We start from the raw sequence: 26777 nt of genomic DNA on the forward strand, positions 1-26777 counted from the left end.
AGACTGTTTAAAAGGTGTATTAGTCTCGTGGATGAAAAAACAACCGTCTTCAGAATTATTTTTTATCGCTTCTTTAGTGAACCCTAGGGTATATCCCGTGCCTTGGGGCACGGACACTTGTATCAATCAAATCTTACGAAATTTATTGTTATATTTTATTGAGAGAGATATATTTTTATTAGTTATTATTTTTAGGGTTTTTTGAGTTTATCCCCTCAAAACTAATTAGTAATTGAGTTTGCCTCCTTCAGTAATTAGTAATTGAGCTCACCCCCTTGAATTTTGTATTTTTAGCAAAACTACTAAGGACATGTTTGGCATGAGATGATAAAATCACAAATTACAATCAAAATCAATCTTTACTAATCTTATTACCGACCAAATCAAACAATAAAAGTAAGGTGGAACAACTATGAGGAATTATATTAAATGACAATTGTTCTTGGTAGTCACATTTATTTCACGTACGCCAAACACAACTTTTTTGTTTTTTTCAAAAATAGTAAATCTAAGAGCATCTCCAATGGGACACTCTAATAAACACTCTAAAAATCTAGTTGTCAAGTGTCAAATAAAGATTCTCTTTCCTAGTGTCAATATAGAGACACTCTACATTTGTTTGGTCTCCAATGGAGATCTCTAAAATCTCTTACTTAATACACATGTCCCTCTTCAATTCAATAGATAAAAAGTAGTTGAAAAGTAAAGTTTTCTATTGGTTGGAGTTATAAAGTAACACTTAGAGAGTCTCAAGTAGACACTCTCATTTTAGAGTTTCTCTCTCTAGACACTTTATAATAAATGTGTCCAACTCATAATAGAGTGTCTAACAAAGTGTTCCATTGGAGATGATTTTTTAACAAAAACTCCTAAAAGTCATATGTGGCACTCTAAATGTTAGAGATTGAGTGTCCCATTGGAGATGCTCTAAGGGGGTAAACTCAATTACCAATTAGTGATCGTATCTATAAAGTAACAATACCGGAGGTCAGTCGGTTCATTTGGTTGTAATCACATTTCTCTTATGTCTAAAAAATCCGAATCTGAAGAACATATGAGGTAAAATCATTAACTTTCATAACACAGTCATTTGGATGTGAAACGTGCATTGTACTGTACACATGATTCCAATAGTCACCGTGCCATCCTTTTAAACTAAGCCATCCTTTTAAACCAAAAGGATTCAGTTATCTTTGAAGATTTATTATGTAGTCATGCCATAAAAGTTATTGAAAAATCTGAACAATTTGAAGTCTTCTCTTGTTCTACTACTTCAAATTTTATGTCACATAAAAAATTTGTGTTTGTCAAAACAGTAGTTTTTTTTTAATCCAACTTATGATAAGTTTTGAAATATCTCCATTTTAGGTCCGAGTCAAAATGAGATTGGTTTATACACACACACACACACACTTGACACTTCATAATAAATAGAGGGGTTTAGTCAACAACCCAAAGGAACACAGATGATAGTATCCATTTTAGTGCAACGCAACTCTGCTAAAGTTGGATGTTGGCTGCAGTTGTAAGAGGTCGTCTGCTGTTGTAAGAGGTGGGATGGTATGGACCAAGAGTCCAGACCACTCAAATGTTGCTTCTTTCAACTATCTCCATCTCTCTAGCTTCATCTATCTCCAACTCTATAATCCAACTTTTACTCTCTCTTCTCTATAACTCTCTATAAAAAAAAAAAACTCTCTTGTCTCTCTCTCACCTTCATTGTTGTGAAAATGGAAACCACTAACTCTTTGGCAATGGAACCAAGTGACTCCCCTTTGGCTATGGCACCAAGTCCAAGTGGAATGAGGTGATTATCTTATATTTGTGTTTCATTATTGATGTGCTTTTATCTTTCTTTATTAGTATTAAGTGTTTTATCAGGTTATTAACCATCTCTCTTTATTTTTGTTTCTCAGGACAGTAAACAAATATGGGAGAATAGATGAAATTATGTTATACTTTGGACCATATCTTATTTCGGTACGTTCTTTCTATATTTACTATATTTAGCATGGTTAGGGTTTTCTATTAATCAATTTGAGTCTGATTTAGTGTTTTATTAGTGCTTGTTTTTCTCAATCTTGTGTTCCAAAAACTCAATCAATTAGGGTTCTTTAATAATCAATATATCCAACTTTTAGTACCAAAAAAAGATAAATAATGCTTGGTGTTTGTCCTTCAATCTCGGTCTCTTTCTACATAATCTATTTTCAGAGAATATATGTCCAGCAATTTCTCTGAAAATAGCAAAGAGATAAATAGGTTATCTCTTTCTCTTTTTCCAGCATTTGGTTAATCCCTCTTAATCATCTTCACCAGTCCCCATTCAAACTCTGTCCAAAAAGATCTCAATCAAACAGCAAATCTCCCTTCTAAAACAGAGGAAGAAAATCAAAACAATTTGATTCCTCTTTCTCTCTAAAAATCTCCTCTTGACAAAATAAAATCTTCTCTCTCAGTCTCCAGCTAAGAATCGCTCAAGAAATCTATGTCTCTCCTTCTGGGTTTCATCCTTCCATAAGCTTTCTCTCCCAGCCAAGTGATGCCCTCTCTAACACTTCCTTTTTCTCTTTACTGTCTTTTTTTTTCTGAAATTGTTTCTCTCTCTACTGTTTTTTTTTTGAAATTGTTTCTCTCTCTACTATTCAGACTTAAGGAAACAGTACAGTCATTAGGTTTTATATGTGAGGTATAAGAGGTGGGAGAGAATAACAAATAGTAGCTAGTCAAGTAGCTGGCACGAAGAGATACTATGCTGTTTCACGCAGCAGCCAAAGAAAGAAACTCAACCGTCCGATGGAGTTATTTGATGAGATTTTAGGCATTATTTTTCCTTTGTTCTATAAAGAAAAAATAATGCCTAAAATCTCATCAAATAACTCCATCGGACGGTTGAGTTTCTTTGGTTGTAAAGTAATGGAAAATATTGTAGAAAAACTCAATTTAGAGGAAGTGTTTGGTAACTGTAGCCCCTTTGTATTAAACTTTTTTTTTTTGGCATGAGATGATAAAATCACAAATTACAATCAAAATCAATCTTTACTAATCTTATTACCGACCAAATCAAACAATAAAAGTAAGGTGGAACAACTATGAGGAATCATGTTGAATGACAATTGTTCTTGGTAATCACATTTATTTCACGTACGCCAAAAACAACCTTTGTGTTTTTGTCAAAAATAGTAAATCTAAGGGGGTAAACTCAATTACTCATTATTGAAGGGGGTAAACTCAATTACCAATTAGTGATGAGGGGGTAAGTTAAAAAAACTCTTATTTTTTTGTATTATTTTTTTGTTTCTTTTCTCTTAAATTAGTTATTTTTTTAGGAGAGAGATTTTAATTTCTTTTTTGAACCCTTAAAATTTATTTTGTTTCTTTTTTTCTTAAATTAGTAATTTTATTTATGAGAAGGAAATGATTATTGTTTTTTAAATAGGTAACTTTATTTCTACGAAAGATTATATTTTAAATTTTGAGAAGGCTTCTAGACAATATCCTTTATTATTAAAAAATGATGTTTGTCCTATTCATCGTTTTCCCTTCTGTTTTATTATATAGATGGTAAAAGGCGCAACTAGCACTAATGTACAGTTGGTGTAAAGACTACTGAAAATGATTACACTATAATGTTTGAGAAAGAGTCGATAATAGTAAATATTTGCGAAACTGCGATTTCTGTGTGTTCCTTATCTTATTGAGGATCCACGGCGATTTCTAGCATTGGTTACAAGAGAATTATGTGTGAAGAGGGTAAAAGTTTTGCGGAAGAAAATTAATAAAAGGATGAGTAAAATGTTTTTCTTTAGGTTTTCATGTTTTTTTATTTCAGTAGTTTGAATGAGGAATGCGGAGGGCGAGAACCCAAGGAGGAGGTGAGTCTCTCTTCCCAGGCATTCTTGTGGTATATGACCTAATTGAGTATAGTACAAGCCTAAGGAACAAGGATGATGATAGTGACTAAAATTAAGATGTATTCTTTGATTTTCGAATTTTCTAAAGAGGGAGAGAGAGAGAGAGAGAGAGAGAGAGAGAGAGAGTCAGACTATACTATTATACTTTGAGATTAAATATAAGAAAGTGATCTTTGAAGCAAGTTTAAGGAGAATAAGTATTGAGAAACATCCAATCTTCAATATTGAAAAAGTCCAATCTTTTATGTACATTTTTAAGAATCAGAATTCTGCAAAAAAAAATAAATAGGCAAGTTTTGGAGGTGTCCTTTTAACTCGAAAAGATTGCTCTGTTCCCCTATCGATTTTAACTCTCTCTAAAAAATCAGAAGAAAACTTTAATCTTTTGTTGTTTGCGTTGATTCTAGACGAAGTCCCATTCGCCAACAAATAAAAAGTTTGCCCCATTATTAGCAAAAAATTTCACTTAAACATTCAACATATGATTTTGGAATTAGGAGGACACCTAAAGAACGCCAGCGCTTTGGGGAAAGCTAAATAGTTTCCGGGGTGTGAAGACTTAGTCAAAAATTTGTCAATTTTATTTGACAATTTTATTTAGGGGGAAAGCAAAATAGCTTCTCCACCTTAGCTCTCTCTCTCTCTCTACCTCACTTTTCTCTCTCCACCTCATCTTCTCTCTCCCTACCATTCTCTCTCTCTCTCTCTCTTCCGATTAGGTCGCCGGTCGGAAAATTTTCCGGCCAGCGACTAGGGGTGGGAATCGGTCCGGACCGGTCGGTATCGGACTCTAACTTCATCGAACCGGTCGACTCGGACATAAACTGTTGGCGACCACCTATTTACTCGGGCGGACTCGGACGGTCACTCTCAAGAATTCTTTGTCCATTGACCGTCCAAGACCGTTTATTTTACCGGTCCAGTCGGACACCGGACGGTCTCGGTCCGGACTTTCCAACAAATTTACTTAATTCAGAACTTTATTTTTATTACCACAAACAAAATTACTTACAAATGAAGATGTTTAGCCCAAGAAATCAAAAGTAAATATAAAAAAGAAAAAAACACAGTTGATTATCATTTGACAAGATATAATTAAGCCATGCACTAATGTTTGGTCTTCCAGAGGACTATATGACTATAGCCAATGATCATCATATATTCATATGTCTATAAAATTCAACGGTCAACTTCTAAAAATGAGGACAGTTTAGTCGGTCAACCTATTCGGTCACTCGTACCGGTCGGTCAGCGGTCGGTCCTTCGACATAGAATTTTGACCGTGACCGTCCGCCAATTCTTTCGGGCCGGTCGGACACTGACCGTTATGACCATCGGGTGTCCATGGACACTTTTTATCTCGGTCGAACGGGTCGGATAGCGGTCTTCCGGATCTTTTTCCCACCCCTACCAGCGACCATGAAAAAAAAAAAAAATTCACTCACTCTTTCTCTCTCTAGAAACTCCGGTGAAGGGGTTTCCCTTCGCCGGAGTTTCGGTCTGTTGAAGAACAGACCCGATCTGGTCTGTTCTTCAACAAGCTAGATCGGTCTATTGAAGAACAGACCAATTCCGGTCTGTTCTTCAACAGACCGGAACTCCGTCGAAGGGAAACCCCTTCGCCGGAGTTTCTAGAGAGAGAGTGAACAAATATTTTTTTTTTCATGGTCGCCGCCCAGAAAATTTTCCGACCGGCGACCTAATCGGAGAGACAAAGAGGTGAGGTGGAGAGAGAGTGAGGTGAGGTGGAGTGTTTTTTTTTTATTTCCGCTTAAAAATTTATTTCTCCGGAAAATTTCTACTTATTCCTTTTAAAATTTTACACCCTTAAAACTATTTAGCTTTCCCCAAAGCGCTGGCCCTAAAGAAAAATCCAAAATAACTAGAAAAACAAGTGAAATCCCCCTTTCCACAATTCTGTGAAATTTTAAATACACTCACCATTTTTGTTTGTATACAGCTATATAAAAGGATTTTTTTTGTTAAAAATCGAAGGAGATGGGACAGCATGTAACAAAAATAATGGGTGCATATAAAATTTCCCACAGCTTTTCTACGGTTGTGATATATTACTGAAAGAGAAACAATTTAGAGAGAGAAAAAAATGGGGTTTGGGTTGCTAGCTCTTCGAGCTTCGAGGACCTCTGGTCTAAGTTGTTCATCTTCTTCCTCGATTTCTAGGGTTTTCCAATCAAGGAATCCTAACAATCCTTTCGTAAGATGGATCATTACCAAACCAGAGCTTCAAAAACCAGAAGCATCAGCAGCTGTAGCATCGGAACCAGCACCTGAAATTCATCCACCTAGGTCACCTGTTGGTGGTGCTAGGGCTCATTTCCCCAATCCCAGTGATGCGATCGAGGTCTTTGTTGATGGATACCCGGTCAAAATCCCTAAAGGTTTTACTGTCCTCCAGGCTTGCGAGCTCGCCGGAGTTGATATTCCTCGTTTTTGTTATCATAGCCGACTTTCCATTGCCGGTAATTGTCGTATGTGTTTGGTTGAAGTCGAGAAATCCCCAAAGCCAGTCGCTTCTTGTGCTATGCCTGCTCTTCCAGGTAAGATTCAACAATGCTAAACTCAAACAAGAAGGGGAAATCATACAAAAAAAATGTAATTAGATAGTTGACATTGATCTAATCTGTGTTCATTGTTGTTAATTGACTCAGGGATGAAAATTAAGACTGATACACCTATTGCAAAGAAAGCAAGAGAAGGGGTTATGGAGTTTTTGTTGATGAATCATCCTTTGGATTGTCCAATTTGTGATCAGGGTGGTGAATGTGATCTCCAGGATCAGTCAATGGCTTTTGGATCAGATCGTGGGCGTTTCACTGAAATGAAGAGATCTGTTGTTGATAAGAATTTAGGTCCATTGGTGAAGACTGTAATGACTCGTTGCATTCAGTGCACAAGGTCTATTTACCTTCTTTCTCTTTGTATAGATATATTGCCTTATTCAGCTCAAAGTTCTTCAGTTTGCTTATCAGAATAACCTCTTTTATAGTCGTGTTTGTTTGGTTTTCACTTCTTAATGTTGAGGTTAGTGCTTTTACGATGTTGCTCGACGGCTATTTAAAAGCTATGGAGTATAGAGAATAGTCCTGCATCGAACAATGTTAGTCTGTTTATCAAATATATAATATCTTAGGGCCACTCCACTCGTTTGTTGTTGGTACTTGAACAATTGAAACTTGAACCTACTCCCTTGGTGCGGTACTAACACGAGCTTAGCGTGCTAACAATTCACGACGGTCTTGTCTGATCTATCAAATGAAGTAGTCAGTCTAGTGAACAACTAGACATTAGGTTGTTATATACCATTTCAAGGTTATATGGAAAAAGAGATTTTTGTTCCCGACTTCATGTAGTTTTCCCGTTAGCCCTCCCCAACTCCCATTCAATAAAATTATAGATGTGGCTCTGCACTGTATATTGTGATGCAGGTCACTAGAACCAATTTTACGGACTTCAGTAAGTAAAAAAAACAAGCCTTAAGAATTCCTTTGGTAACTGTGTCCTATCTTTAACGATTAGGGCGAAGCACATGGCAGGTATAATCCCAAGTGCTGGATCCATATTGGTTCATCGTAGCCCTGGATGGATAGACAAGTCAAACTGGATAGTCTGGATTTAGCCTGGACTCTAATCCTGGAATACATGAGTTTCCCGCCTGTAGCTTTAGCCTTTTTGCGCATGGTTCGCCATTGTATTTCAATCTGTTGGAATGTGTGCCTTCCCAGATTGTCCGTGACTCTCTCTACCAAGTAAGATTTAATACGAGCTCTCATACCAGGTTGTTTCGCAAACTCTATTAGAGCTGTTGAACCAGATCATTTTCTCTTGAGCTTGTTACTTACGTTATCAAAATTAGCTATAATATATTTTTCAGATACACTTACGTGGCTGCTAACTTGTTCAAAAACTATGACGAAGTTCAAGATTTTACACGAGAAGAATAGTTCAGCCACGGTCTATGTTATTGTGGAGAGATTATTGAATTCCGTATTATTGGTTGGGGACATTTGTATGGCAACAACTCTGTAGGGGATGGTTAAATTTATTGACTTGAACGTTGATGTTGTTATAGTTCGTTCAGTGATTAATTTACTTCTATATGCCTTGATGTGTACAAGATATGTATGTACTTATTAAGGTCAAATTGACTCTTAAAAACCTTTTTACATGAATATTCTCTACAGGTGTGTGAGGTTTGCTACTGAGGTTGCTGGGGTTCAGGATCTTGGCATGTTAGGTCGCGGCAGTGGAGAAGAAATTGGGACTTACGTAGAAAAACTTATGACAAGTGAACTCTCTGGAAATGTGATAGATATCTGCCCTGTGGGAGCTCTCACATCAAAACCTTTTGCTTTTAAGGCTCGAAACTGGGAGTTAAAGGCTACTGAGACTATTGATGTCACCGATGCAGTTGGTTCAAATATCAAAATTGACAGTAGAGGTCCAGAGGTCATGCGAATCACTCCGCGGCTGAATGAGGTTACCTTTGCTAGCTTCACTAGTACACCAGACGTTATACTAACTTAACAATCAATAAATAAGAATTTACAGTACCTTTCTTGTTCCTATCCATCTAGTATCATCAATCATAGCAAGCTTATTGAGGCTACCTCATTGATGCATGCATCAGTGAAACACATCCCAAAAGATCCAAAATTAGAATAGTTGACCCTATCCATCTAGTATCATCGATAGTCGCAAGCCTAAATTAGAAGTTTATAACCATCAAAATCTCCAAAGTTCAATATATTCTTCCTGAAACTATTACTAGGTAGGGCGTAATTTTTCGTTTGAAACTGGAAAAATATTTTTAAATAATCTAAGATGTGCATTATACTTGATTACTTGTTCTCTTACATATTAGAGCATTCCCTAGTTTTTGGTATGTAAATTAATCTTTAGCATGGCTGAACAAAAATAGGTTAGGATCTTTCTGAACCTGCTATTTCGTTTGGCATATTGACGTTCTACTAATTGAAATTGAACATGTTATTGTTCCAAAAAAGAAATCACATTTTATGACAAATCCGGAGATGTTGCAGGACATTAATGAGGAGTGGATATCAGATAAAACACGTTTCTGTTACGATGGTCTGAAAAGGCAGAGGCTTAACGATCCTATGATTCGTGATTCTGATGGACGATTCAAGTCTGTTAGCTGGCGTGATGCCCTTGCTGTGGTTGCTGAAGTTGCTCATCAAGTTAAACCCGAAGAGATTGTTGGTATTGCTGGTCAGCTATCTGACGCAGAATCCATGATGGCACTAAAAGATCTCTTGAACAAAATGGGATCAAATAATGTGTGGTGTGAAGGAAATGGTGTTCACCCTCAAGCTGATCTACGTTCAGGATTCCTTATGAACAGCAACATTAGTGGTCTTGAGAAGGCAGATGTCTTCCTTTTGGTTGGTACCCAGGTACACTCCCGAAATCTCTCTTAATTTGCTCATTTGTTTCGTTTATGTTGAAGGTGCTACATATGTTTATTACCTCATTTTTCAAATTTGAGGTTTTACATTTTCTTATGGCATTAGCATTCAACTTCGCTATTTTGATCAAATGAGCAGTACTCAACAGAAGACCTCTTTTCATCATTTGTAGGCGGCCATAGGGGGATGGGGGCCTGATATGAAATAAAGTCTTCGCTTCTACTCCTGAAGTTATTAGAGTAGGTGACTCGTTCCTTAAGGCTCTAGATGAGTGTCACGGAAGCTTATATATTCTTTATACCCGTCCAATGAGAAACCTCACAAATAGTCGAGTCAATCTTGTCGAGTCAATCTGTCACCTATCTCCAATTTCGGTCGTTTGACTTCACTTTACATGATTCTCCCGACTATACGCTATACTTCTAGTGCAAATGAAAGCACTATTTCACCAGACTGCTTTTTGTTGCTAAAACTCAAGATATAATCTATCTGTGTAATGTGGTTCTGACATTTTTTTGGGTCATCTGATTATCATAATTTGATACTTTGTGTGGGTCTATACACTTATTCGGAGGATAAAACGATACTTGTTGAGTGTGGTTAAGGCAGATGATGATATATGTAGTTGGGTAACTTTAGCTACCATCTTGGAAGTACTTGACACAGACATGTAGCTTTTCTTTGTAAAAGGGTATAAAACATATGAAATTCCATGTTCTCTCTTGCCTGTTTATAACGTCTAGTAGTAGCAAGATCGCAACAGCCACAGTAAGTTATTGAGTTCGCACCAATATGTTCAAGAAAAGAGTCAACGAATTGTATTTTCTGCAGAAATGGAACTATCACACGCAGCATGAGTTTCATTGGATGTTACATTTCTAGTTATTAATTCGTGATATGTTAATTTGTTAATTTTATTTATTTTTCTTAATAAAACACAGCCAAGGGTAGAAGCTCCAATGGTGAATGCAAGAATTGGCAAGACAGTCCGAGCAACCAAAGCGAAAGTTGGCTACGTTGGTCCTCCAACTGAATTCAACTATGATCACCAACACCTTGGCTCAGGAGCTCAAACCCTCCTTGAAATTGCTGAGGGTCGCCATCCCTTTTGCTCTACAATCTTATCTGCGAAAAATCCCGCAATTGTTCTCGGTGCAGGGCTCTTTGAACGAAACGACAAAGACGCAATCTTATCTGCCATTGAGACCATTGCAAAGCTCGGAAAAGTTGTAAGATCAGATTGGAATGGGCTTAATGTCTTACTTCTTAATGCTGCTCAAGCTGCATCCCTTGATCTCGGTCTGGTACCTGAATCTGTTAACAGCATTGAGAATGCAAAATTCGTTTATCTAATGGGGGCTGATGATGTGAACTTGGAGAAGCTTCCAAATGATGCATTTGTAGTGTATCAAGGGCATCACGGAGATAAAGGTGTATATCGTGCAAATGTAATATTGCCATCTTCAGCGTTCAGCGAGAAAGAAGGGACATACGAAAACACTGAAGGTTGCACACAGCAGACACTGCCAGCAGTACCCACTGTTGGTGATGCTAGAGATGATTGGAAAATAATTAGGGCACTATCAGAAGTTTCAGGAATCAAACTTCCATATGACTCACTTGAGGGTGTACGGACCCGTATCAGAACCGTGGCACCAAATCTGGTTCAAGTGGATGAGAGAGAGCCAGCCAGTTTTTCAACAGCCGAAATGAAGCCAGAGTCTCCACAACAAATGAGTTTGTCTGCATTTGGATCAGCAGTTGAGAATTTCTATATGACTGATGCAATTACTAGGGCATCAAAGATAATGGCACAGTGCAGTGCTTCATTATCTAAGAAGTAAAGCTTACTAGACAAAACTGTCATCTTTCTCCCTCAATAACTTGTAAGCATTTTTCAGAAGCTGTATTATTTGATCTTCTTCTGTTCTGTTATATTTCTTAAATCATTTGTAAGGATTTTTCCTGAAAGTTGAAACCAGAAAAAGTTGTCATCTTCTTGTTCTTATCATAAATGACTATTCTACTTGTCCTCTTTTGTAGCGATTCCTAATTTTGTAATCAAATCGTTGTGGGCTTGTGGCCAAACTTGTTAATTTCTTGTTTCCTATCAATAATGTTGAAGTTCGACAAAATTTTCTTGACCCAGTACTTAATACATGTGTTTGACGGTTGCTTTTATTGTCTCTAAATTGCGCAAAATTTGTATTGTCATTGTACATATTTTTTTTCTAACTTATTGTCCGACATGACCTCTTCGCCAATTTTTAGGTTTATAGCCTTTGACTGATCCACTAACTAACTACTCCTGCAAATTAAATTAAGCTAGACCAGATTCCGAATAGGAAAAGCAAAATAAGAATTGCTGAAAACAAAAAATGTTAATCCCCTAATAGTCTCCATTTTGAAAGTATAATAGTTATTTTTGTCCCAGGAAGATGTGTAGTCCACAACAAAAATCAAATTTGCTCTATAAAAATATACATTTCCATTAGGGCAAAGTGTTTCTCCAACCCATTTATGAACAAGTTTACTGACCATCGAATTGTCCATGAAGAGTTTCCGATAGTTCAAGGGCTCTCCAGGATGATTGTTGTTTGCATGCACACTGAAAACTGCACATTTCAAATTACAAAATGAGCAAATGTTGGAATGTACAACATAATGAATTTTGCGCTGAGAATTTAATGCAGACGGGTAACAGAAGTAAACACACGGAAGCCTTTAGCAGGTCCTTTCGATCATTCTTATTGATTGAAGATTATAGTAAAAGCTGGAAAGACACTTAATAAACAAACATTTTGTCATTGAATCGCCACCGGGTATCATGCGTTTTACGAAATCCAGAGCATATCCTTTCTCATTCACCACTCTGTCTATAACCTCCCCAATCACCGAGCTTGAAATCCGTTGGTGCTTGTTCTTTTCATCCCTTGACGCTTTTTCGAAACACTTCATAGAAATTCATTTTCAATGGATGCATCTGGCTATGTCTTGGGAAAGTCTTATGCTTGCCCCTCCATAAGCAACCGCAATCGTAGAGATACATCCTCGGGAGTGAACATAATTTGAACAGCCCATCTCATTTCTTGGTCCAAATCTTGTATCGACAAAGTATATCTCAATTGAGTTTGTTGTTACTGCTCTCCCTTATAAATCATCCCATCTGCAAAAACATTGAACAACCATGCAAATGGGGTTGCAGATATTGGCTCATTATTCTCCTTGATTATGTAATTGTGAAGATTTCTCACCAACTCTACTGGCTGCCTCATAGTGTACTTGAAGTGAATATCTTGGCTGTATCACATCGATATCCCTCGCCATTTTTTCGTAATTCGTCAGAAATATCCAAACTCACATGACCAAACAAAAAATCGTAAAAGAATTTTTAACATCTCATGATAAATTTCTTACTTCTTCGCGTACCAATCATTCTTGTTCTTTGATGACCAGTGCCGAGCTCCTGCTTTTTTTCCTTTAGACGTACTTTCTCGACTAGGAGAGGTCTCTTCTTCAGGCTATGATGAACCGTACGAGCCTCTTTCACCTTCTTTATTTTTGTGGAGGTGAGTTTTTCTCCTCTTTCGCGTCTTTCTTATCAACTTTTTTAATCTACTCTTACCCTTCACCATCTACAAAAGGATGATCTTGCATTTAATCCTTCTAATCATTCATCTGAAATTTGCTTGTGTGGTAAGTTTACTTACTCCATTCCTTTCTAAAGATTTCTTCAATGGACTCCAATTCTCTTTTTCAAGATGATCTTGGTATGTAATTTAGATCCGTCACACATCATGTAGTAACATAGAAGATGAATGCTGTTTCTTCCTATGGTAATCGAGTTTGCCACCTTTAAGAGTGATGGAATCATCATGAAGAATGTGTGTTTTTTCCTTGAGTGCTACAACTTTGAATTTGAGATAGATTCTTACTCAATGCATTGATGACGCAATATAAAATTTTCAATTATCTTCCTACAGAAGAAATATTCAAATCTTCGTATACTTACTACTGTAATGAGCAGATATTACATAAAAAAGCATTTATATACACAACAATTTAACTTGGATTACTTACTGCATACTTACACTCAAACAAAATCTATAACGCGTAAATTTTATCGTGGTCAGAGTTATAAGCATCGGGGTCTGAAAACTCTGAATGTCGTGACCATGAAAAGGATTTACTACCGCTTGCTCTCCTTATTCGCCTCTGAGAATCATCACCAACCATCCTAAAATGTTGCCGGAAAACACAGTAACACATACAAGCAAGAGTTCCAACAAGTATCGGTACTCCAACTACAGTTATAGTAATTGCCATCCACGAGCCTTTTTTCCCGACGACAACAAAGGCTAATGAGATAAAAGCCCCACAGGTAGTAACACAAGCTACCCACATTAGTTTATTAACAACTGAAACAACTTGTTTCTGAGCTCTGGTATCCCAAGCAACTAAAGTGATTTGAACCACAACTACTGCTAGAGATATGAAAAGAGATGTAGCATTTAGAAGACAGAATAGCCGAAACCCTAGAGTCTCAGCAATATTAGCTTTACCTGCATCTGGTCCGTCTTTAAAATATTGACCGGGTAAATTGAATATAGCCACGAAAGCGATAGAAGCAAATAAAACAGCGACAACTGTTACAGAATTTGTTGTGTTTTGAACAGCTTCTCTGTGAAGTTTTTGTAATTCTTTGGCGATTCCGGTAACTCTTTTGTTGGTTTTCCCGTTTTGTATGAGTTGCATATAAACTTCGTGTTTAATATCACTCACAGTTCTTTTTAACTCCATATTTTCGTCGACCCTGCCTATGTTTCTAGCGTGCTTTGCTCCTGCTTCTATTAGAGCTTCCTTGATTTCCAGGGCTGATTCTCCATATTGGAGTTTTTCAGCTAAATCCATTGCTGTTTCCTTTTGATTGTTGATAGTGTTGACGTCAACTGACATGTAACTTAGTAAAAGACTCACTATCTGAAAACAACAAAAAGTAACATTTAGGAGTGAACTAACATATCGAAAAGAAAAAGAACATCTCCCAGAATCAATTTATAGTTAATCTTAGATGTAAAGAAGTATGTTAATGAAGGAACAATTATTCCATGCTATATGATTAGGTTCACACTAGGAGAGGATAATGAGCATTCCGATGGATGAAATTATTTAACAGAAGCAAGTCTTTACCCGCGCATAAGCATCACCTTATCTATACTAATCTGATGTCCTAATATCAGGAGGACCCCAAGCCCAAATGGAGAAGCCTAAAAATGAACAGAGTACCTTGCTGTCAAATGTATGGGAATATGATCTCTATAAATGCTTATGGAGCCTAGCCTAAAGACAAGCAAGTTTTCTTGATAGAACATTATTTCAAGAGATCGGACAACTGAAAAGTTCAGGAATCTAGACTGTAACCGACCAGCTACAACAGGTTAAACAGATACCCACTATAAAACTGATACTGGTAGGACTGAAACAGTCGAACAACAATCAAAACCAGATACTGTTGACCATTTATACATTTGTAACATTACAAGTGAATCGACAAAGTCAGCCTCGTGTAAAATTACTTGCTTTATTAGCTATGTGCCACTGATGAACGAAGGTACAAGTATTAGTATCTAACAATGGTGGGAGGTTTCAGACATGGTGAGTGAATATGCCAGAAACGGTACACTGGTAACAACGCCGGGCAGATATATACTTTCTAGTCTTAGTTATTAGGTCCTCCACTTTTAAGTACAATTTCTACTTTCATAACAGATATAACCCAGAGAGGTATTTTATGGTCCTAAAATGACAGTGTAAAAAGTAAACAAAACATGTCGCAATAAATTTCATGCTGTACCCATTTAAGTGACTGCAAGTGTCTCGCAAGAGTACACTGTCCAACACGGCAACATGCTAAAGAGTATTCATGTTTCGTAGATTCTTCGACAACCTCCAAACGTTAGAAGCTTTCACCAAATGGGAAGAAAGGTGGACAGAAACCGTCACATAATCACTTCAAACACACACAAACCCAACATCTATGGCATCGTTGTCCGGCTAGGAAGAAAAGAGAACACTATGGAGCAATGAAGCTACAACTCATAGTGGAGAAAGAGAAGATGCGAAAATTAAGCAAATTAAATAGGAATTTTGCTAGGTTTTTGGTCCAAACTTAAGGTACTTGCATTCACAATTGACAAATTTTGCTATCTGAGGACTTAAGAACAAAGTTCTCCACTGATTAGCATTATTTCACAAACCTTAAACGAGTATGGACTTGGAGAAAAGACAAAAAACAACAGAATTTTATCTAATATCACTAAAGCTAAACCACTTTGTGTCTGTCAAATCATCGTGATAATTGAGAAGGTGACTTTGCAGCTGCTTCCATACGACCACAGAATTTCAAAATTCGGGTATAAAAGAAGACTTGCAGCTGTAGAAATATGTTGCAAAAGATAGCGAAAACCTGATAGTTTCTTTTTTTTGAAAGAATGGATACTTGCATCTTCAATCTTACTACAGTGACACAATAACACTATCATCGAAACCTCATACTTGATCTAAAACTAAAAAATACAAGGGAAAATTAAGAACACGGAAGTACTATATAAAGAAACACCATACCAAAAAAGGTCAGATCATGTAACCTCAATCAACAAATTACAAACACCAACAAAAGAAAGTTAATTACCTGAGGACGGCATTTCCTTGTAGCCATGTGCACAGCTGTATTTCCCTTCTTGTCACGCTCATTTAGTATGGAGAGATCAGCAAGCAATAGCTCCTCTACAACAGAAGCATCCTGACCTTTTACAGCCATATGAAGTGCAGTCTGGCCCTTCTTATCTTTGATCGAAACAACTCCTGGATCTCTGTCTAAGATTGCTTTCACTATCCGGAAAAGACCATATCTAGCAGCATTATGCAATGCCGTTTTTCCATTTTTTCTTACAATCCTAATACAACTTTCATCGACATCTAATATGGCATTTACCACATCCAAGTGGTCCTGAACAGCAGCTGTATAAAAGGGGCTTGTGTTTGATGAATCACATGATTTGCAGAGTTCCGGCCACATGCTTAAAAGCTCTTTCACAATCCCTGCACGATTGAATCCCATTTTGAATGCAAGCTTCATATTTGAGAGTTGAGACAGCATGTATATATACATACTAAATTTTTGAAGAGTTATGTACTCCAACATTAAAGATGTGACTAACTATAATTTTAGGTTACAAGTTATAAAGCTGTACAGAGATCATTGATCTCTCGCTTCTAGGCTTATAATAGATGTACACATTTTACTGAGAAATATTAGAAGTTAGATCACACACAAAGCTCCGTTGGTGTTGGGGCGTAAGTATATCGAGAAGACCAGAGCTGGACAGAACATCATCAAGAATGTAACTCCTAAGCAGATATGGACTTGTAACTGCCAAACATAGACACCTGAAATGACCAAGAATCCCAATTTCATCCAAACCCAAGCCTTGGTACACAAGACCAGCACTCATACTCCCATTTTGTGACATTTACAACCCTATAGTTGAGTTTACACACAATGGAGAAGTAAAGAAAGACTTCGACTTGTAAGGATGGTTTAATCATGTTTCTAATTGTAATTTTTGACAAATTCCCCATAGATGGATAATAATCATATCATCTAGGCATGAGATGTATGTTCCTAATAGGTCTCCTTTCGCAGATCAAATGCTCAGTTAGTTGACTATCTATGCTCGATTCATGGCCGGACCAGTTCTCCATATATTCTTTGGCGTGGACTCGGAATTTCCCTCAATCACTTCAATCACGAGTTATTGAGCTCACAAACTTGTACTCATTTGAAAGCTTTTATAGGGACTCTTACCATCTGCAATTCGGTGAAGTTTTTGTCTTGAAGTAAGTTCTTAAGTTCTCAAGAGGATTATGAATGTTAAAATCATGCTGTTTTCTATCCTAGTTTTGCCTGAAACTAAAGGTTTGAAAATGGGTATCTAGTTTTCTTTATTTTGTCTGTAAATAGTTTTCTGTGTTTCTCTTGGGGATATAACCTTCTTCACAAGAATATAATTCCATAAGTTACAAGCCTCAAACCCTAGTTCTTATTAAACCCAAGTTTCTTTCATGAAAAAGAAAGGAGTTCAAATGGATTTGTTGGATCTAGGATAATATTCCTTTGTTTCTTGAAGTCAAAAAGAAAATAAAGTAAACCCAAATTGGGATAATCCAATTTCTAACAAAATTACATCAGATTGTGTCTCTTAGACTACCTAGTAGAATTTCCAATTCAGGTAAAAGAAGATCAATTAGAAGCATAAATTCTATGAAAAATCAAGAGAGAGAGAGAGAGAATTGCCTAAGAACCCTAATCTCCTTTTAAGTTTATGAATTTGAAATCAGATTGAACTTGACAAAATTGAAGTTATTTTTAGGTAAAGAAAGAACTAATAAGCATAATTGAAGAACAAAAAAGGCAAAAAAGTAGTAGTAGTAGAGAACCAATTGACATACCTAAATGTCCACGTTTAGCAGCAACATGAAATGGATTCATATCAAGTTTAGACCTAATCAAGATTGTCTGAAGATCAGAAAACTGAATCAAGAACTTAAAAACATGTTCAAGATTGTTATCAGCTGCTATATAAAGAGCTGTTTCACCAGCATCATTAGTTAAAGACATTAAAGAAGAAATTGAAGATGGATCTTCTTCATCACCACCACCACCACTACTACTACTACTAGATCCTTGAATAAGATTTTTAATTGAATCAATATCACCAGATCGAACAGCAGAGAAGAAAGATTGATGGGTTATGAGTCGAAATGATTTTGTATCTAACATAGAAGAAGTCATGTTTTTTTACTAGTAGTAATCTCTTGCTTTGGAAGAGGTACTAGTACTAGTTTGGTTAGATAGTAGTTGCTTGTTTTCTCTCTCTAATTTCTCTCACTAGTTTCTCTCACTAGTTTCTCTCTCTAGTTTCTCTCCCTAGTTTCTCTCTCTAGGTTCTCTCACTAGTTTCTCTCTCTAGTTTTTCTCACTAGTTTCTCTCTCTAGATATGGTTATGATTGTGGTTGTGGGTATTGCTTATTGGCTTATGGGTGTGTGTTAAGAGTCAAAGGTAATGAATGATAGAGAATTGATTGTCTGCTGCTGCTCTTTCAATTATTTTAGAGATGATGAGAGAGAAAGAAGAGAGAGAAAGAAGAGAGAGAGAGAGAGTGAAAGGTAAGTCGTTGGTTGTGACACTGAGATTCCACACCTCACTAGCGCGGGCCTATCATAAAAACAGTTAACAAATTACAACTTTTTTTTTCTTTTCTTTTTTCTTTTGTTTGTTTTTATATAGTTTCTTTTAGATTTAAAAGTCGTGTGAGGTTTGCTACCAGATAGATAGCTAACTTTATATTATTCTTGGAAATTTTATAATGTGCTTTTCTACTTTACTTTTTTTTGGTTGTTGCGAAGGAAATTAGAACAACCTCTCAGTTACTAATACTATTAGTCTTCCTTGTCCATTTAGTCATAGAGTTAGCTAGATCATTGGCTTAAGAGGTAAATGTTCGAAGATCGTGGTCTGAAATTGCGTAAGCAGGTGCTTGATTGATGGCACATACGCTTTGGTTTTTCAGTGGATTTGATATCTTGGGTCGTTAAGATGATTGATTATAGCTTGATGATCACTATCAATACGAAGGTACTCGATTCGGTGAATTATCGCCCATTTGATTCCTTCTATGATAACTTTAATTTCGCTTTCTTCCATTGTTCTGGTATCAATGATGGAAGTGTGGGTATCTAAAATTCCGCTCTATCATTATGAAATATGGTGTTAATGCCTGTCGATTCTTTAATATTAATAAACAAGATATCCGTATTTAGTTTAACAATCGGGTTGGTTAGAGGGACCATCTAGTCTGAGACTCGTTTGACTGACCATTGGTAAAGGGAACCGTCGATTGAGGGAAAACCAAAAGTTGATTGATTACCTGAGTTGGAGTAGTCTTGATCTGCTGAAAGCGATGAGTACATCTCGCTTTCCAAATACGTCATAAAATAGTGGCCTGCAATGGAATCTGATTGCCACAAGCATGATTACGCGAGTCTTTCCACGAAATTATCCATTGCGATAAAGATAAAATATTGATGTAAGTATATGAAAATAAAACCAGATATTTAAAGGAGATGTCTTTCGACTAAAGATGCAATGCGATCAATTTGTCGAATAGGACAATTGATGAAGAAGATCATCAAGCCAGATGATTTAGGGGTCGTAGTGTTTTGCTAGAAACCAACTACGTCGTCGAATCGCGAAGCGATTCGCGACTAACTTCGTCTGGATCCTACATCGGGTTACACAAAGAGTGTGAACTTGATTGGAAGATATGACTCGAGGGATGAGACATATATGGTTGGGTTAGACCCGTAAATATGTCCCAAAGGCCTAAAATAAGTTTAAGCAAAGATAGTACAAAAGGCCCAAACAAGGGTTTTTAAACCGGACACCAAAAGGGTTGTTTTGGGGCCCAAAAGAGGACGACCATGCTTGGTCGTGTGCCCCTATAGGGGCCGGCCAGATCTGCCTAAGTTGGGCATGATGTGGTCGGCCACATTAGAGGGAACTAGAAAATAACAACTAGTTGCTATTTTCATGTGTTTCCTAAATCTTATTCAAATGGGCTTTTTAGGAAACCTAATTAAGGTTGTACTCTAACTTAGGGTTCTATATAATGTCTCTTGAGACTTGAATAAGGTGTGGAAAATACTCAAGAAGCTTTCAATCTTTACAACATCAAGTAGAGAAAGAGAGATAATTCCCAATCAACTATCTAGTCAAAGAAGGAGTTCTTTAGTCTAACCACCATTGGTGTTCTAGCAAACAACAAGGTGGGAGATCATGGTGACTGGTCGGTGACCCAAGTAGAGGAGCTACAATTGGAGTTCTTGATCTTCTTAAAAGCGATTGAAAAGGTTCGAGGGAAAACTAACGATTAAGGTATTTATGCAACTAGTTTAACTTAGTTATGATTATTAGCTTACGCATGAGATACTGGAGATACTAGTGTTAGACATATTAGATGTCTGAGATTCCACTACCAACATTAGGAGACACCATAACCCTACAGTGGCGTCAGAGCCTCTTGCATGTAGCTAATTTTGGCTAAGTTGCGGACCAATCTATGCTTGATTTGATAGATAGTTGTGTCTAAAAGTTTTAGGCATATCAATTTGATTAGTTTTTTATTTGATTTAAGGATTAATCAAGTAGTTTTCAAAGTTGATTGTTGAAAAAGGTTTCAAAAGTTTAATTTTGATCTATTTCGGTTTTGAAAAGTTTTTCAAAAGTTATTTTTATCAATTTTAGAAGTTGTTTAAAAACAAAATTTGGGCTGTTTAGAAGTTTCTAAATTGTGGGATAATAGCTTATGGAAGCACTAGAAAAGGAAACTTAGAGTTTCAAAAGAAATTTTTTAGAAGTTGCCCAAATATGCCGGGACGCATCCTAGATGCGTCTCGGTCTGCTTACCAAGACCTGCATGCTCAGATTTAAGGGCGCGTCTAGGATGCGCCCCAGGTAAACCCGAGAGTCCGAGACGCGATAGGACTTCATCAGACGCGTCTGAAGGGTTTCCCTTCGCCGGAGTGTTTAGAGAGAGAGAGAGATGAAGGAATTTAACAAAAAAAAAAGTTTGAAGGTCGTCGGCCGGAAATTTGGCCGGCCGACGACCTGCCGGTGAAGATGATGATGTGGCGTGGTCAAATGATGTGGCAGAGAGAGAAAATGAGATGGAGGAGAGAGAGTAACGGAAAGTTAAAGATAACGGAAAAAGGGGGCCGTACGGGAATTATTGCTAATCTAGGGGCCAGGCAGGAAGCTGGTCACAAAGTTGGGGCCATTTGAGAAATAACCCTTTTTCTTTTTCTTGATTCCAGGTTTGGGTTTTTTCAAAATTATTTAAAAAAATTTCAAACTGTAATTTTTAGAAATCTTTGTTCGTTACAAATGATCTTTATCACACTCCCTAAAGAATTGGACGATCAGACTTATCTCTTAGATAACTGACTAAACTATTTTATTACATAGGATTTTGGCTTAAATAATAATTATGAGATATTTGTTATTTTCCAGCCATTTTGAATATTATTTTGGCTTGAACAATATCACTCATTTTTATTTTTATTTCTAAAATATCTCTATCTATTAAAATTCACTTTCTCTCTAAAAAATCCGAAATTTTTAAGGTTCTTCTTCCTCTTTTCTTCCTCTATTCTTCTCTCTTTCTTTATATATTTCTCACCTCCAACCTCCTAAACTCCCACTCCATTAACAATATCTCACTCACCTAACCTAACCAGTGACCAGTAAATACCATCATCAACAATCTTCCTTTTGGCAATGGAGGAAGGGACCTATTGCATTAGAAGCCGCCTTTAGAGTTGTCCCACCATAATGTCTTGAGAAATGTTATATGCACTTACCAATTCTACCTGCCACACTCACATCTCCTTTAACTCCAACAAAAATTATCTTAAATGTGAGTGTATATAAATAACAAAAGTGGTGAGTGCATTTAAAATTTTCCTAATGTCCATTGGCAGGCCATGGTTGCTATTGAATACCCCCTATTAGCTTGGACTTCAATTATCTTTAGGCACCTCCCACTTGTGGCCATTTTTTCCAACAAATTTTCTAAGAAAAAGAAGAATAAGGAAGATGGTAATGAATTAATTATCATGAATACGACAATGTCGAAGAAGATTTAGATGAAGAAAGAAGAAATACAAAAAATTATATTTAAATGGTTGGGGAATAAATAATATACACATAAAGATAATTTTGTAGAGAACAAGAGAAGATTCAGAAAGAGGTATGAGGAATATGGAAACATTTCAGACACTCTAGTCCAAAAGTATGCCCAATTTCGGATCTGTGGTAAAGAATTTAAAGTTTGTGCCGTGCAACAATTTTCAAGAATTAAATTGGGTGCCTTCAATGCAAAAATAGTGCAGATTTTCAAACTATAGTGTGCTCAAAAGGTTTCGAGAAGCTTAAATTGATTGAGTTTACTCTAGTGGTGCGTATCAGGCGGGGTGGGGCCGAAAATGAACGGGTCGTTTCGAGCTCCAACCTGGGAACGGCATCCTATCTGAACTATATATCCCAGTCTCACCTGGGACTGGGCCTGTTAAACACCGAGTCAACCCAGTTTGCCCCGCTCGCCAGGTCGGGCACCTATCTGTTCCATGTCGGGTTGGGCCCTAGGTTGGCCTGTTAGTAAATCTTAAAAGGTCTATTTTAGGAACTTCCAACTTCTTTAAATCTTTGAATGTCTTCTTTACATTTTGTTATAGAAAGCGAAATGACCGGAAAGTTCTTTCTCGTATAACGGAAACTACAACAACAAAATTCGATTATATGCATTCATTCATTCATTCAAACATAAATTAATTTAAAAATAAACACACGTAGATATTAGTTTGTTCGTAAGCGTTTATGGGTCTTTGTTTTAAACATAATAGCTACATATATCAATATCCAAGTAACCTAGTGTTGTTCAAACAGATCAAAAGAAGTTAAATTTAGGATACGATTTTTGAGAATAACATTTCATTTTAAGGGAATTCAAGATTTGGTGTGGGAAAAATCTTAGATGCCGCCACCAATGTCTTCTTTTTCTTTCACTGCTCTGCCAAAGGGAAGCGTTCACTTTCGTCTGAAATGAAGGGGAGAGGTTTCAAGGGAACCCTCCTCAAAGTTTTCAGACCTCAGGATTTTAGGGTTTCAAACGAAATCATTCTTCTTCGACTAAGACGAAGGGGCCCTCGGAGAAGCGAACTATTTCCTTTGTCCGAACAGCGGGAGACTATTTGCCTCGCCAAAATAGTGAGAGAGAGAGAGAGAGAGAGAGAAATAAAGGGAGGGGGAGAGAGAGTCCTAAAGGGTCTGTAGGGAATAAAGGGAGAGAGAGAGAGAGAGTCATGAAGGGTCTGTAGGGAAATCCGCCTCGAGTGTTTTTTTCCCGCGTTCGAGGATTTAGGGCTTAAGCGAGACAACTTATGAGGTTTTTTTTTGCTTGAAATATTTTCTTTCTATTTGAGACGAAGGGGGTTTCATTCGCCTGCTTATTTAAATATATTTTATGGTCGTAAATACATTTTTCTTTTTATTTTGAATATTTAAGTATTCATTTTGCAAAACTAATGTTGGGGGGTCTGGATTTAAGAAATTAGTGTGTGGGGCATCAAATGTTCAAATAATTTTGTATTTGAACATCTCACGCTTTTTACTAGAGTTAACCAACCTTAAGGTTTGTTAGACATTATTACATTTTGATGGTAAAATTAGTCAAAGTTAGTTTACGTCTTGTTCGCAAAATAACTTCATATTCAAACTAGTAACTAAATTCTTTTCACAAAGATAGCTATAAACCCGTTAGGCCTAACCTTGATGTTGTTGTTATGAAAATAAATAAATAATATAATAAAATAAGTAATTCATAATATCATTGCATGTCAACTAATATGAATTTCCTCGCCTCAAAGTCCGGATCTTCAAAGATCTCAAAAGTTCTGGACCATTCTTATTAAAAATTTTGAAGGGCCAGGATCTTTTAGGTGGTAAACTTTTTTATATTCTGGGACATTAAGTTCTGGACCATTCTTATTAAAAATCCTAGATCATTAAGTTCTGGACAATTCTTAGGAGTATTAAAAATTTGAAGTTCTAGATGTTTTTGATAGAAACAAGACAAGATAAAAAAAAATTTATTTTTTTATTCTCTCTCTCACTCCTATGTAAAAAATGAGACGACATAGAAAAAATATCAAATCTCATTTATCTCTCTCATTATTCTTACGCAAATGCGAAATGTCATAGAAAAAAAAACAAATGCTTGACATAACTATACGACTTTGTCGTTCCACATCCTTTCAGCAATATTATCTCTCCAATCACCAGTTTGTTGTCTTTGTTGTTCTTGTGTTTGGATCTCTTCATCATAATCTTCATCCGGGGTACACTCATCGGTTTCTTCTGCATCTGGAGCAAATTCGTCTGAACTGCATTATCTTCGAATAAAATTGTGCAATCCTGCACCTGCTAAAACTAATTGCGCTTGTGATTTAAATGGAAAGGACGGAGCAGTGTTGAAAGTTTTGAATCTCGCTTTAAATATACCGAATATTCTTTCTATTGCGGTTCTTAAAGAAGAATGGCGATTATTAAATAATTCTTCTTTATTTTCTGGACGTCGAGTACTCCCAAACTCTCTTAAATGGTATCGAACTCCTCGATATGGTGTCAAAAATTGAGGACGATTAGGATATCCGGCATCTGCCAAATAATATTAACCTACAACAAAAATATTTAAATGAAAAATATACATTCAGATATCATCAAAATATATTAAAATGAATTTCGATAAGAATAAAAATTATCTCGGGGCACTTTAAATCTACCGTTTCCCTCTAAAGCATCTTTTAGTATTCTTGCATCATTTGCTGATCCTTCCCATCCACTACGAATATATATAATTGCAAATCAAAGTTACACGCCGCCAAAATATTTTGTGATATAATTCCTTTTCTATTACGATATGCAGTCGAATTTTTTATTGGTACCATGGCCGGAATATGTGTACCATCAATCGCTCCAACACAGTCCTAAGTTTCAAACATAACATGATTGATAAAGTTAATTTAAGAGTAAAATATAAAATTAAATTAACTTTAATCCAAAATAAATTTTTTTTATTAACAGAAAGTAACGCTTGAAGCGATCATCTGTTAGAATCTTCATTGAGGTGGTCGTTGGAGTTTTCGCCATTAATTCCGGAGCTAATAAGGTCAACGCTTTCAACACTTTATTGAAGTTTATGCTTGTACAAAATTTAGATCTATCAAATCTTTCTCGAGTCACTGAATAACTATTATTCTGACCAACCGTTAAAAGAAACTTCTCTTTTAAAATTCGACATAACTTAAGGAATGAATCCGGATACATCCTATAAATCTCACGAAACTCATCAAGGGAATCACTTAATTTTTGTTGGATATAAATGAATCCTTTACTAGAGACTGACTTTCTTTGAGCATTAAGTATACGTACATGTAGACAAAAATTGCAAGTAAATGCAATTGCACGAATAATAATGTCGTTGTTACTATTTATTTTTTCAACATGTTCCTCACCTTCAACATTATCTTCATATTCCATTTGAAAAATCCTAATAAATAAACAATGAAATAAAATACGTCAAAAAACATTATAACATAACCCTTCTAAGATTGATCAATATAAAAAAAACATATAGAAAATCATAAAGTAAATAATCTCTGTAAACAATGTTATCGTTGCACTAACATAAATAAAGCATAAAATAGAGTATTTGAAGCATAAACAAAACAAACTAAAATAAATCCTAAATCCTAAACTCTAAAGTATCATTTATCAAGCTCCGATAGTATCTAATTTTTTCGCTCATCCAGATTCATCATGGCAAACATCATTTTCTACTTTGGAGATTTTAGAAGTTTTGCTCCTTCCATTTTCATTGTGTAGTCCAAATCAGGAATCTCATAAAGTACTTTACACCAATCGTTTGGACTCTTTGTAGTCTGAACAAGTTCTTTAAGACTCAGAGTCATTCTTTCACTAACTTCTTCATATTGTGTCCTTGCTCGTTTTCGTTGGACAGGTAATTTGCTCCTACTTGGTAGGTTTGATCTATAAGTACCTCAGCGTTTGGAGGCGCATAAGGTTGGTCACAATTAATCCCGTTAGGAAAAGGGTCTAAGTCGACATCAAAGTTGTCGACATCAATCCCCTGTAACCCCTCGACTGATGCTTCACAAGCATTATCTCCAGAAGCTAAAGACCCTCCAAATACTGTGCACCAATCCTTGTATTCTGAATATCTGTCACTCCGGTAATCCTTAGCATTAGGGTGTAACTGCAATAAACTATTTGGATCAAATATTTTACTAAGAATTTTATTATAATTACTTTAATTAAATTTTATGTTTAATTACCTTAAAATATTCTTCTCAAACTTCTTGTGGAGCAGTGATTTTACCGGTGGTTGCATTCCAACCAAATCCCGAGCATGAAGCCATTAACTCTCTAATTTGTTTATACTTACCTCTCCATTTCTTAATTTTACTACTTACATGTTCTGATGTTTTATTACCGTTACACTTTTGATTTAGAGCTGGAATAATTACTTGGTGATAGTACGTCTTTGAAAGTGTAACGCCCTAAGCCTTAGCAGTTATCGATATTGTCCCCGCTTTAACCACCTCACACAGGTACGGGGTTTTGTTCTTGGCGAAGGCACCACAAGGACCTCAAAAATTGGTTATGCCCCTCCAAAAGGGAAGTTGTATTGTATGAATCTTTTCAACCGTGTAACAAG

The 26777-nt window shown here is 36.4% G+C and overlaps 2 protein-coding genes and 1 pseudogene across 4 annotated transcripts; 1 reads left to right on the forward strand and 2 right to left on the reverse strand.

Annotated features, from left to right (window-relative positions):
* The first annotated feature begins 6009 nt into the window (after positions 1 to 6009).
* On the forward strand, positions 6010 to 11496 carry LOC147548339 (NADH dehydrogenase [ubiquinone] iron-sulfur protein 1, mitochondrial-like). The gene is made up of 5 exons (XM_086666219.1): positions 6010 to 6472; positions 6584 to 6830; positions 8117 to 8411; positions 8975 to 9349; positions 10303 to 11496. Exons 1-5 carry the CDS (start codon positions 6019 to 6021, stop codon positions 11203 to 11205), a joined length of 2274 nt encoding a protein of 757 aa, XP_086522345.1. The 5' UTR covers positions 6010 to 6018; the 3' UTR covers positions 11206 to 11496.
* Positions 11497 to 13304: 1808 nt separating this feature from the next.
* LOC147548340 (Ankyrin repeat family protein) lies at positions 13305 to 18623 on the reverse strand. 3 transcript variants are annotated; one of them, XM_086666221.1, is made up of 4 exons: positions 18404 to 18623; positions 17873 to 18298; positions 16053 to 16462; positions 13305 to 14341 (listed from the first exon to the last, which is right to left on the reverse strand). In XM_086666221.1, exons 2-4 carry the CDS (start codon positions 18213 to 18215, stop codon positions 13466 to 13468), a joined length of 1629 nt encoding a protein of 542 aa, XP_086522347.1. In that variant the 5' UTR covers positions 18216 to 18298; positions 18404 to 18623; the 3' UTR covers positions 13305 to 13465. The 3 variants fall into 3 exon arrangements, with proteins under 3 accessions (XP_086522347.1, XP_086522348.1, XP_086522346.1); XM_086666222.1 differs by having other exon boundaries at positions 18378 to 18623; XM_086666220.1 differs by having other exon boundaries at positions 17873 to 18311; positions 18378 to 18613.
* A 5643-nt stretch (positions 18624 to 24266) lies between these two features.
* Positions 24267 to 26512, reverse strand: LOC147548341 (uncharacterized; annotated as a pseudogene).
* Positions 26513 to 26777: the final 265 nt, after the last annotated feature.

Source organism: Eschscholzia californica, unplaced genomic scaffold, assembly GCF_041429995.1.
Source record: "Eschscholzia californica isolate CP2 unplaced genomic scaffold, dmEscCali1.0.p SCAF_3, whole genome shotgun sequence".
In the NCBI taxonomy this organism is placed as follows: Eukaryota; Viridiplantae; Streptophyta; class Magnoliopsida; order Ranunculales; family Papaveraceae; genus Eschscholzia; species Eschscholzia californica.